Source organism: Capricornis sumatraensis, chromosome 18, assembly GCF_032405125.1.
Source record: "Capricornis sumatraensis isolate serow.1 chromosome 18, serow.2, whole genome shotgun sequence".
In the NCBI taxonomy this organism is placed as follows: domain Eukaryota; kingdom Metazoa; phylum Chordata; class Mammalia; order Artiodactyla; family Bovidae; genus Capricornis; species Capricornis sumatraensis.
In genome coordinates, this window is record NC_091086.1 from 65,602,566 (window position 1) to 65,616,058 (window position 13,493).

Below are 13,493 nucleotides of genomic sequence, written 5' to 3' on the forward strand. Positions count from 1 at the left end.
AACTGTAGCCCACCAGGCTCCTCTGTCCAAGGAATTCTCCAGGCAAGAATACTGGAGTGGGTTGCTGTTTCCATGTGTATATATATATATATATATATATATATATATATATATATATATATATATACACACACACACACACACATGCAATTGTACACATATATTTTATATACACAATTATATATGTATATATACACATGCAATTGTATACATATATTGGAGAAGGAAATGGCAACCCACTCCAGTATTCTTGCCTGGAGAATCCATGGGCAGAGGAGCCTGGTAGGCTACAGGCCATGGGGTCACAAGAATCAGACATGACTTAGCGACTAAACTACCATCACCAACCTGCAGCCTGTATCTTTGGGGCTTTCCTGGTGGCTCAGCTGGTAAAGAATCCACCTACAATGTGGGAGACCCAGGTTTGATCCCTGGGTTGGGATGATCCCCTGGAGGAGGGCATGGCAGAATCCCCATGGACAGAGGAGCCTGGTGGGCTACAGTCCATGGGGTCGCAAAGAGTCAGACATGACTGAATGACTAAGTACTACACACAGTACTACTATGTGAATATACATGTACATACAGTTGTATGTATATACAACTGTATGTACAATTGTAAACTTGATTATACATTTATAAACTATATATACAGTAGTAAACTTGGTTCAAGAATTTATGCAACTTAGGCACTTTTGTCTATTGAGAGATTTGAATTGATGTTTAAATGGAAATGGCTTTGAAGAGGCATTTGTGGAAACTGGTCCAAAGTTCTTCATAAAAATTATATGCCTCTGTCAACAGTGTGAGCACCCGAGTTTGAGAATGGCTTAGTACCTGGTTAAGAATGATCACAGAGCATTAGAGCTCATTATTCAGAGCAAACAAAACTTCAGGTAATAGTATTTTCTAGAAGATGAGTTACCTAATCTGTACTCTTATAGTCACAGATTGCAGCTTTGCAGGGCAGGAGGAAGCAATTAATTCTAGAGATTCTTTAAATGGTAGATTGTGGTCTGATACTTTATTTAGGAGATTTGAAGCTTGGAAGGTAGCTTTTCACCCGTAGCTACTATAATATAATTGTGCTCTTCCTAAGTTGTTTGCATTCTGTTAAAGTCTATTTTCTGAGAAGACAAACTTTTTAATGAAAAATATTTTAGCAAATTCTACTTTTTGCTTCCTTTTTATTATTTCGGATGTAATTTGTAAGAAATTTGTAGACCGAACATCTACTTTTCAGATGTGGTTTTTACTTATTTTAAATTTTTCTTCAAAAATACATAAAGTCTCCTGAAAATGCTTCCAAGTGGTTTCTCTGAATGCACCAGGCAACATTACACTACCTATAATATGCATGATGTGATGAGAATAATTAAAGGAATAAGGCTCCCCTTAAGTTGATTTTTGGGGAATGATTGCACAGGCCATATATTTAAAGGTCATATTTATGTAAATAATGCAGGAACATTGAAATATTGTCTTATTTGTTTCCTACTATTTCAGGGTATTGTTGCTACCATAAAGAAAAAGGAGTATAATTTCTTAGACCAGCGGAAAATGGAATTTGAGCAGGATTATGAAGAGTTTTGCAAGCAGATTAATGACCTTCATGTAGGTTGTATAATAAAATTCCTGTTGACAGTCCGGTGTTTACTTTTTCCATTCTGTGTCACGCTGCTAATCATTACCCATTCAGAAGGAAGAGGCATCTTCATCATGGAGGTGACCGATAGTGAGCTTGGCCTGCATTTTATGATTTCAGACGAGTAATGAAGGTTCTTTCTCATGGATTAAAGGGTCATAAATATAGCTTTGGATAACGAGCTGTAATCACAGATTTCTGCATGTGTTTCATTTTAGATCTTAGAAAATTAACTGTTATCCTCTGTTGAAACGTAGCGTTATTAGAATATAGAAATTAGTTTCCATTTGTTTGTTACTTTATAGCAGTGATTATGACCAACAATAGCTTGAGCAAATGGTCCGCGGTGTTCAGCGGATCCCAAAGGCAGGAGACTAGCTGGCCTTGAAACGGTGGTACTAGGGCTGACTCAGCACCTTGACCCATCTTGGTCTTAAAGCCCCATTCTTTTCATTCTTCTGTCCTTCCTCCTGCTTTCCCTGCTCTCTCTGCTCACTGCAGATTAGCCCACAGGAGCAGGTTACTGCCATCAGCAGCTTCTGAGGACATACCATGGACCCACTCTTAGCTCCCAATGTCTATGGACGGGTTGGGTTGGTCAGAGTTCCAGTGTTGTGCCTCATTACTGTGGGGTTGTATGGTAAATGCAGAGGGCATGGGACCCCCTGGCATGGCTGGGTGTATTTATTAGCAGATGAGGAGAGCCAGGGAGGGTAAGGTTGGGAGACACACTAGTGGATGCCCACCTTAATCAACGTGCAGACTTTTTCCCATGCTTTCTGATGATAAAATGAAAGTGGCTGTTCTGTTCCTTCTTTTCCAGAATTTTTGGCTTGAAATATGCTTGTACACTTTAACAGAAAAAGAGCTCTGAGTTATTTTTGGAAGGATGGGTTCAGTGTAGAAGGCATTATAATAAAAGTTGCCAGTTCTGTATGTCAGGTCTGTTCTAGGCACTTTATAGGTGTTAATTCATTTAAATCTAGAGACATTCTGAAACTAAACTTTAAATTGAAAACATAAAAACAAAGTAACAATAATTAATTAAAACAAAAAATAATAGGATAACAAACCTTTTTATTTATTTTGAACATGGGCACCTAAGGAAAGCAGTTAGTTAACTCTAATAGTTAATTAAAAGTGGATGAAAAGAAGTGGAAACATTGAAAGAACTTTTGATGGCAACTTGGTTTATTATGTTTTATTTCACCTCAAAATGGAGGATAGTCCTTTTCTTTGACATGGGGCTAATATTTGAACGTATCAACTGTTGATATGTTGGATATTGTCTCCTGTCTTTCCCAACTTTATATATTACAGGTATTTCCAATTGTATAGAGTTGCACACATACATATCCATATTTATATACCCATCCTGAACCCCCCCTTCCACCTCCTTCCCCATCCCATCCTTCTGGGTCATCCCAGTGCATCAGCCCTGAGCACCCTGTATCATGCATTGAAACTGGACTGGTGATTTGTTTCACATATGATAATATACACTTATAAGGAGGACAGGTGAATTCTTTACCATCTGAGGCACCAGGGAAGCCCCGTAAAGATTTGCTGTGTCCCAAGTTAGAGAGATGGTCAGAGGAACCTGGTGGGCTACAGTCCACAGCATCACAAAGAGTCGGACATGACTTAGCGACTGAGCACAATGATTACTGTGATGCTAATTAGTGTGATCCTAATGATACTAAGCATCTTTTCATGTGCTTGTGGCTCTTTCTGTATCTTTGTATAAATTAAAAGGAGGGAGTGGAATATTGTGAATATAGTTTACACTTGGATACTTTTATATGGTGATAACCTCTGAGCGTTTGTTTAGGTAGGCTAACTGTACAGTTCTTAGTTCAGGAAGCTTTCGTGGTCTTAAGATGCGATGTTTGCTGTAAAAATATATGGTCCAGTATCCCTGGGTCCTGCCATGGCACCAACCCCCTGACTGCTCTGGCTCTCAAGTCCCTCTTTGTCTGGCTTCTGGACATTTATCTTTCTTTAAGCTTAGATGAGCATTACATTTGCTGCTGTATTTTGTCCTATAAGGTGTGTGTTTGTAGAGAATGGGGAACTCTTTTACCTTGTTGCTAAATAGGATTTCTTTGCACTGCTAACTTGTTCATTGTCAAACTTCATTCTGTTTCAGAAAGAGTTGCAGAAGTTCATGGATGTTACATTTGAAAAAATTCAAAACACAAATCAAGCTCTAAGTATGTTAAAGAGATTTGAAAGGTAAAAATTTGAAAGACTTCTAAGTTCTGTTTTCCAAATTGGGATAATATGAACATAGTTTAGCTTACATTATTATTGTTATTATTTCATATTCTAATAGGAAGAAAATCCTCTCTTGACAATCTGAATAACAAGACCACAGATTTAAGTTCTTCAGAGGATTATGGGTTTATTTCCTCTCAGTTTTGAAGTGCCTATCATAATAGCAGTTAATATTTAAGTAATTTGAAGAAACTCTTACCAATAGTTTTGACTAGGTTTTAAGGATTGATACTATTAAAAAAAAAAACAAAAAACTGAAACACTTCAGGGAATTCCCTGGCGGTTCAGTGGTTAGGACTCTGCATTCTCACTGCCAAGGGCCCAGGTTCACTTTCTGGCTGGGGAACTAAGATCCCACAAGACATAAAAAAGAAAAAACAAAACAAAACAAAAAAACTTCACAGCCACTCTATTGCCATATGATTGATGGACTGATTCCCTTTTGATTTTTTTTTATAATTTTGTTTTAAGGTCTTTATTGAATTTGGACTTCCCTTATGGCTCAGACGGTAAACAATCTGCCTGTAATGGGGGAGAGCAGGGTTCGCTCCCTGGGTCGGGGAGATGCTCTGGAGAAGGAAATGGCAACCCACTCCAGTATTCTTGCCTGGAGAATCCCATGGACAGAGGAGCCTGGTGGGCCACAGTCCGTGGGATCACACGACTGAACATCTAACAAACCTTAAATTTGTTGCCTCTGTTTTATGTTTTGGTTTTGGGCCACAGGGCGTGTGAGATCTTAGCTCCCCAAGCAGGGATCGAACCGACACCCGCTGTGTTGGAAGGGGAAGTTTTAACCATTGGACTGCCAAGGAAGTCCCATTTCGCTTTTTTATCATGCCAAGTAAATACTTCATTCTCTTCCATCAGCATTATATATATATATATATATATATATATATATATATATGTATTTTGGCTGTTCAAGGTAGTTCTTTTATGTATTGATAGGACAAAAAGTTAGTAAAAGTATAAAAATGCAATTTTCAAGTTTCACTTACAGGACATATATAGGTTCCATACAACAATATTTATGAAGAATAACTATGGAATAGACCATAAAAAATGAGTTAAAAATTTCAAATACCATTATCATATGGACCAAGTTTTTTAACCACAGTGCAATTAAATTAGACCTCAAAAATGTATGCTTAGAACTTTTAGGTCTCCTCTTTTGAATTAAAAAACTCCTAGAAATTTAAATATATTTAGATCTAAACAATAATGAAAAGACAAGATACCAAGTCTCCTGCCATGCAGTTAAAAAGATAATAAATATGTCAGCATATGTTTTAAAATAAGTCTTAATAGACAGAAGTTCTCAACATCATCCCGTTAATTCAAGCCTTTCACTTAAAAAAAAAAATAACAGATTGAACATACCTAATCTTGGTATTGATGACAAATACCAGCGTATCCTTGAAAACTACGGGGCTGACATTGATATGATCTCGAAGCTGTATACAAAGCAGAAAAACGACCCACCTTTGGCTCGAGACCAGCCTCCCATTGCTGGGAAGATTCTGTGGGCCCGGCAGCTCTTCCACAGGATTCAGCAACCGATGCAGCTTTTCCAGAAGCACCCATCCGTGCTCCGGACTGCGGAAGCGAAGCCAGTGATTCGCAGTTACAACAGGGTGGCCAAGGTCCTCCTGGAGTTTGAGGTTCTCTACCACAGGGCGTGGCTTCAACAAGTGAGTCTGACTTAACGCTCTACGGTGATGCTGCCACTGTCAGATCCATGGGGAATCCTGTACTACCCTGGGCAGTTTTACTCCTGTAGAAAGTTGACTTTGTGTCTATTTTATAAGACAGGGTTGGTTGACTGCAAGTAATCAAAGAGTATAATATGAAGGAAAATAATTTTTAATTTTGGAAAAAAGATCATAAAGCCAGGTAACAGAAACTTATTTTCATTTAATTTATAAACTCCTAAGGAAGAAGATCTTGTTTATTGCTTTCTTTACCTGGTTCATTAAGCTCCTTTTTTCTCCATGAAGTGTCCATAAACACCAGCATGCCTGTTAAGCAAAGTTTTAATTTTTATTTGGTCATACTCAGTCAGTTCAGTTCAGTTCAGTCACTCAGTCGTGTCCGACTCTTTGTGACCCCATGAATCGCAGCACGCCAGGCCTCCCTGTCCATCACCATCTCCCGGAGTTCACTCAGACTCACGTCCATCGAGTCACTGATGCCATCCAGCCATCTCATCCTCTGTCGTCTCCTTCTCCTCCTGTATACTAGGTTAATCCAATTATATTTCATACCTTACCAACACTTGTATTTCTTGGTAGATTGGCAGGAAGTATTTTGGAGGATAAAATTCAGCCTAACAAGGCCTCTAAAATGGTATCTCACTTTCCTAGTTCAACTTTTGGTGTCTGGATCAATAACAGAGATGTCTCTGTAATGTTTTTCATTGCTTTTCTAGATAAATGAAAACTGAGTTATGTAGGTTTCTTGAAACTTTTATTAGGAAAAATAACTGAGTTGGCATGAAGCTATCAGGGAGCAAAGCGACTTTTGAGAAGTCATCTCTATTGCAGTATCCACTTACCAAATATAAGAGATTCATGACGAAAGCATTTTGTTGAACTGACTGTACATCACCACCAAGAGTTTTAAGGCTTTTTTTCCCCCCTGAAAGTGAAGTTAGGAAAAGAGTAAGAGACCCATCATCCTTAGTTTGCGAAGCTCAAACCCATGGAAGGACACGCAATGATCTTTATTCCCAGAAATGGCCGAGTTAGATACCCTGTATATGCACTGAACTCTCTAATAATAGTAATGTTGCTCTTTCCTCACAGACTGAAGAAATTCACGTAGGACTTGAGGCTTCTTTATTGGTGAAGGCTCCTGGCACAGGGGAACTGTTCGTAAACTTTGATCCTCAGATATTAACCTTATTTAGAGAAACAGAGTGCATGTCACAGATGGGTCTACAAGTTTCGCCGTTTGCAGCTGCTCTTTTCCAGAAACGAGACACATACAAGAAGAACTTCAGTAACATGAAGGTATGGAACTTTTATTTTTTTCCCATCTTGGATTCATTACAAAATGCATTTTTTTTTTTTTACAAAATGCATTTAATGCAACCCCAGTGTGCATTAAAAAAAAAAAAATCTAGTGGTGTGTCACTGTTGAGGAACAGAAAGTACCTGGGATGACTGTAATGGAGTGATTGAGGCCAGAAAGTAGAGTTGGCAAAGGCCAGGTCCTTATAGAGCTTATAAACTAAGGGTACATGTTTGGGTGCACCAGGAAGCCATTAGAGGAATCTGAGCAGGAGAGTAAAGTGTGGTGTCCTTTACTATAAAAACATTCTTGCTGCTAGGTGATTTTTAAGGGACAGGAGGGTCACTGTGGGGGCTTCCTAGGTGGCTCAGTGGTAAAGAATTTGCCTTCCAAGGCAGGAGACTTCCTTGGGTTGGGAAGATCCCCTGGAGAAGGGAATGGCACCTCACCCCAGTATTCTTGCCTAGGAAATCCCATGGACAGAGGAGCCTGGCAGGCTATTGTCCTTGGGATCAAAAAAGAGTCAGATGTGACTTAGTGACTAAACAATAACAAAGGGTCAATGTGAAGCCAGTTTGCAGGCTGTTGTACCAATTTTGGATGGAGAAGATGGTGGCTGAACTAAGATGCAGTTGAATAGTAGATCAGTGGATTAGAGAATGATGTCAACAGGCATGTTATGAGAGAACTCAAGGGTGATACCTTTGTTTTTAGTATGAGCAGCTCAATGGACTTCCTCAAAGTGGGGCTCACATATACTATCGTTATCGTTCAGTCACTGAGCTGTGTCCGACTCCTTTGCTGTGTTGCTTGTGTTCTGCCCACATCTTCAATAACCTGCTGTGGCTCCGAATGAAAATTCCACTCATGGAGTTGGTAAAGACTGGAACTAGTTTGTTTTGGGGGGCCAAAGGGAATCAGTAACTCCCGTCTCAAGTAGAAGATGATTTTTAGAGATTGAAGTGGAGATGTTGTCCATGCAGATTATGTATGTCTGGAGTTGAGAAGTCAAAGTAGAAGACATATTTTCGAGGTTATCAGCGTATATATGTGAAGTGAAGTCACACGTGAACTGAAGGCGCTCAGTTGTGGCCAACTCTTTGTGACCCCATGGACTGTAGCCTACCAGGTTCCTCCGTCCATGGGATTTTCCAGGCAAGAGTACTGGACTGGGTTGCCATTTCCTTTTCTAGGAGATCTTTCCGACCCAGGGATTGAACCCAGGTCTTCCACATTGGAGGCAGACGGCTTTATCATCTGAGCCACCAGGGAAGTTCAGAGTATATATGTGTGTTCTTAGGCATGTCTGACTCTTTGCAACCCATTGACTGTAGCATCCCAGGTTTCCCCGTCCATGGAATTTTCCAGGCAGGAATACTGGAGTGGGCTGCCGTTTCCTACTCCAGGGGATCTTCCTGACTCAGAGATCAAACCCATGTCTCTGGTGTCTCCTACGTTGGCAGGCAGATTCTTTACCACTGTGTCATCTGGGAAGCCCTATCAGAATAGAGTTGCTATTTAAAGTCATTGTCCTGCATGAGATTTCCAACGGGGAGAATATAAAGAAGAGTAAAGGGTCTTCATTAAACTCTGAGTTGTTCCAATATTAACAGGTCTGCTAGAAGAGGACAAATATGCTAGTGAAATTAAGGATTGGCCTTTGAGGCAGGTGGAAGCTAACTTTCAAGAAAGCTAGGGGGTATGGGATGGGGAGGGAGGTGGGAGGGGGGTTCAGGATGGGGGACACATGTACACCCATGGCTGATTCATGTCAATGTATGGCAAAACCACTACAATATTCTAAAGTAATTAGCCTCCAGTTAAAATAAATAAAATAATTAAAAAAAAATAGAAAGCCAAGGGTAAGAAAAATTTCATGATGGAGGGACTGGTCACCGGTGACAAATACTGCCCAGAAGATGCTCAAATGAAGTCAGCTATGCTGCCATTATATTTGATAACATGGAAACCATTGTTACAACTTCATAGTGGCTAGTATCATAGGACAAGTCCAATAAGGCCGCATATTTGCATAATGCTTTACATTTAAATCATTTTCATATTCATTATTCTATTCAATATTTTCCACAGCCATGTTAGGTAATTGGTACAGAGTACCATTATATTATTTTAGAGGTGACAATACTGTGCCTTAGAGAACTTAAATGACTTAGCCAAGGTCTCATAGCTGGCAGGTGGCCGAAGTAGGACCAGAACCCAAGCTTATACTCTAGTGTTTTCCCACTCTTTCATGTTATGTTAAAAAGTTAATATTAGCAACATGCAGACATTCCTCAGATGTAAGCTCATCAAATACTCGTCAACATATTGGAATTCCCTTTTATGTTTCTCTTGGGTGTTAGAGAATAGCTAAGTCAATCTTCATATTTATAAAGAAATAGTTATTTTTGCTATATATAAAATAAGCAACAATGACATACTGGATAGCACAGGAAGTATACTCAATATCTTATAATAACCTATAATGGGAAAGAACCTGAAAAAAGAGTATATGTATATATGTATATATATATGGGGTTTTCTGGTGGCTCAGATGGTAAAGAATCTGCCTGCAATGCAGGAGAACCAGGTTTGATCCCTGGGTCAGGAAGATCCTCTGGAGAAGGAAATGGCAACCCACTCCAGAGTTCTTGCCCGGAGAGTCCCCATGGACAGAGGAGCCTGGCAGGCCACAGACCATGGGGTCGCAAAGAGTCAGACACGACTGAGCGACGAGCACTTTGACATGTGTCTCGTAGCATCACCTCTGCTGTCCTCTGTTGGGCTCCATAAGCCCACACAGAGCAAAGGAGAGGGAACATAGACCCTACCCTATGAATGGAGGAGGGTCAAAGAATGTTTTATTTGATTAAAAAGTTTATTTATTTATCTTTCAAATAATGTTTTAGAACCACCACAGCTGTAAAGGACAATTCCAAGTGAATTATCATCTGATGGGTAATTTTTACTGCGTCTTGAGTTTGAAAGAGTTAAAAGTTCCCACTAAACCTGAGTAGTTGGTAAAAATAGATCAATTAGAATGTTTGGAGACCATCTCAGGTGTTGCTGAGTTACTGTGCTGAATACTTAATAGTTCGTAGGCTTCTACAGAAGCCTGAGAAGCTGAAGTAGCTATTCCTTTACCTATTCCTTGGAAGGCAGTTCAGACTGGAAAGAGATGAATCATCATAGGCTAATTGTTAGGAATACAGATTCTGAAGCCAGTCGGGATTTGAAGCACTATCTTTGGGCAAATTGCTTTATCCTTCTAAGCTTTAGTTTTTCATTTTTAAAATGGATGAATAATACCTCCTGGGGTTAAAAGATTAAGGTGGGAAGTGGAAGGGCTACTGGAGGCTGATTTAAGACCTGCCTTGCAGAGAGAATAAGTGATGAACTCCAAAAGAAAGGTAAGCAGTAGATAAATGGTTCAGAAAATGTGTTAAGTAGCTGCTAATAGAATCATCAAATTTAGATCTTTCATGGAAATTGAAAAGATATTACAGAAATTGTGGAAAAGTATTAAATGAAGAAAGGATAACGTTGTCCATTGGGAAATGTTGAATTTAAAAAAATTCACAATGACTGTTGGGCTTTTTACTTCCTTCGTATAGTTTTCTCAGAATCATTAATATTAATTGTGACTGTCAGAGAGAAGAGGTATTGTGTACAGTGTTTTCCAAACTTACCCTTCCAGGGACCATTTTTCTTACAGAATCTCTTGTGGCTGATGTTTCAGCATAAGCATTTTGGGAAACACTGATGTAATGACAATGTAACACTCACATGTATATTATAAAGACGAGCTTAACAATTGTATTTAAGAAGTGCATTAAAGTTGTTTTCTTATAATTAGTTATTACTAATATTAACATAACCATAAAAGGTAGGCTGGAGGTACTATCGTGTGCATGCATGCTAAATGCCTTCAGTCGTGTCTAGCTCATTGCAACCCCGTGGACTGCAGCGCACCAGGCACCCCTGTCTTTCACTCTCTCCCAGAGTCTGCTCAAATTCACGTCCATTGAGTCAGTGATGCTGTCCAACCATCTCATCCTCTGCCGCCTTCTCCTTTTCCTAGCGTTAATATTTCCCAGCATCAGGGTCTTTTCCAATGAGTTCACTCTTCGCATCAGGTGGCCAAAGGGCTGGTGCTTCAGCTTCAGCATCAGTCCTTCCAGTGACTGTTCAGGATTGATTTCCCGAAGGATTGACTCATTGGATCTCCTTGCAGTTCTAGCGACTCTCATGAGTGTTCTCTAGACCCACAATTCGAAAGCATCAATTTCTCTGCTCCCAGTCTTCTTTCTGGTTCAACTCTTACGTCTGCATACGGGGCTGGATAAGGGGTGAAAAACTCTTACTTGTCAGTTCTTTCCCTCTCTTCCTTCAGTTCAGTTCATTTCAGCTCAGTCGCTCGGTCATGTCCGACTCTTTGCGACCCCATGCATCGCAGCACGCCAGGCCTCCCTGTCCATCACCAACTCCCGGAGTTCACTCAGACTCACATCCATCGAGTCAGTGATGCCATCCAGCCATCTCATCCTCTGTCATCCTCTTCTCCTCCTGCCCCCAATCCCTCCCAGCATCACAGTCTTTTCCAATGAGTCATCTCTTCACATGAGGTGGCCAAAGTACTGGAGTTTCAGCTTTAGTATCATTCCTTCCAAAGAAATCCCAGGGCTGATCTCCTTCAGAATGGACTGGTTGGATCTCCTTGGAGTCCAAGGGACTCTCAAGAGTCTTTTCCAACACCACAGTTCAAAGCATCAATTCTTCGGCACTCAGCCTTCTTCACAGTCCAACTCTCACATCCTTAGGTGTTCTTTATTGGATGAGGCATTTGTATCCATGGAGAAATTTCATCTCTTTTCTACTCTGGTTTGGTTTTGGCTGCTTTTTGGAGCCCTATAGCTGGACTCTAAATAAAAGTAACTGTTTTGGATAAAAATGAGCTCTTAATAGATATTCAAAGTGAGATATTATTTGATAATTTCACCCCTGTTTCACTATAGATGATGCTGGCTGAATATCAGAGGGTGAAGTCAAAAATGCCTCCCATTATAGAGCAACTGATGGTCCCTCATTTGGCGAAAGTGGATGAAGCTCTCCAGCCTGGCCTGGCTGCACTGACCTGGACATCACTGAACATTGAGATGTACTTGAAAAATGCTTTTGCAAAGATCAGTAAGTCTGTTTAAATGATTATTATTTTTCAATTTTGAAGACTGAGTTTTTGAGTTCTACTGTTTAATTTCTTATAGATATTAGGATATATGAGAGTGTGTTCTTAAGTTGTTCCCTAAGGAATTTGAAGACTCTTGAGGATCCCTTGGACTGCACGGATATCCAACCAGTCCATTCTAAAAGAAATCAGTCCTGAATATTCATTGGAAGGACTGATACTGAAGCTGAAACTCCAATACTCTGGCTACCTGATGTGAAGAACTGACTCATTGGGAAAGACCCTGATGCTGGGAAAGATTGAAGGCAGGAGGAGAAGGGATGAGATGAGGATGAGATGAGACAGAGGATGAGATGGTTGGATGGCATCACTGACTCAATAGACATGAGTTTGAGTAAACTCCGGGAGTTGGCAATGGACAGGGAGGTCTGGCATGCTGCAGTACCCAGGGTCACAAAGATTCAGATATGACTGAGCTACTGAACTCAAGGAATTTTACCAAATATATGAAATCATTAATTTCCTGGAAACCATATGTGTGTGTGTTGTGCTTAGTTGCTCAGTTGTGTCCAACTCTTTGCAACCCCATGGACTGTAACCCACCAGACTCCTCTGTCCGTGGGGATTTTCCAGGCAAGAATACTGGGGTGGGTTGCTATGCCCTCCTTCAGGCGATCTTCCCAACCCAGGAATTGAGCCCAGGTCTCCTGCATTGCAGACAGATTCTTTACCAGCTGAGCTACCAGGGAAGCCCCGGAAACCGTATATATTTGCTATTTAGTTTTATCCCCAGAGATTAATTACATTTTAAAATTATGCTTATTGTTGGGCATTAGACTTTAAAGGAACTTTAGAGTCATTCAGCTCTTTATACTAACAGGTTAGTGTATTTTGAGATGCTGATTTAAAAGATGTGATTTGGACAGAGCAGACTGCTGAACAGCAGGATATATGAGAAAAGTTTAAGCAAATATTTTTGTTCCTAAACAGGGATATACTACACTTTAAAATATATTTAAGGTGGTGTATTCCATAAATTACAATTTCCCAGAATGTATACAAGTATGTTGCAAAGAAGGAGCCTAGGCTCAGAGAATTCTGGGAAATCCACGTTAAACAAAGTCAAGCAGGTTTCTCTTCTGGAGGACTTTTCAGAGCCCTTGATGTGCCAGTATTTAGTGGGTCTCCAAAAGTGGGCTTCTATAAGTTGCATTTCCCAGAGTTCCTTGGCTGCCTTCTAGGAAAGCATGTTAATGCTTGATGGAGGCATTGTTCTAGAAAGACTGGAAACGGTCATTCTCCTCTTCCATGCGGTGTCCTCACCCCTTCACGGCTCAGTTCTCCGTGTGTTCGATAGCCCAGAATATGTCC

The 13,493-nt window shown here is 40.2% G+C and overlaps 1 protein-coding gene across 1 annotated transcript in view; it reads left to right on the plus strand.

Moving 5' to 3' along the window:
- Positions 1-13,493, plus strand: part of DNAH5 (dynein axonemal heavy chain 5) — a 250,716-nt gene that overhangs the window by 27,214 nt on the left and 210,009 nt on the right. Inside the window, exons 12-16 of the mRNA XM_068990531.1 lie at positions 1,507-1,614; positions 3,795-3,880; positions 5,295-5,616; positions 6,730-6,936; positions 11,953-12,124. Coding sequence (XP_068846632.1) covers positions 1,507-1,614; positions 3,795-3,880; positions 5,295-5,616; positions 6,730-6,936; positions 11,953-12,124 — 895 coding nt within the window. The remainder of the gene's footprint in view (positions 1-1,506; positions 1,615-3,794; positions 3,881-5,294; positions 5,617-6,729; positions 6,937-11,952; positions 12,125-13,493) is intronic.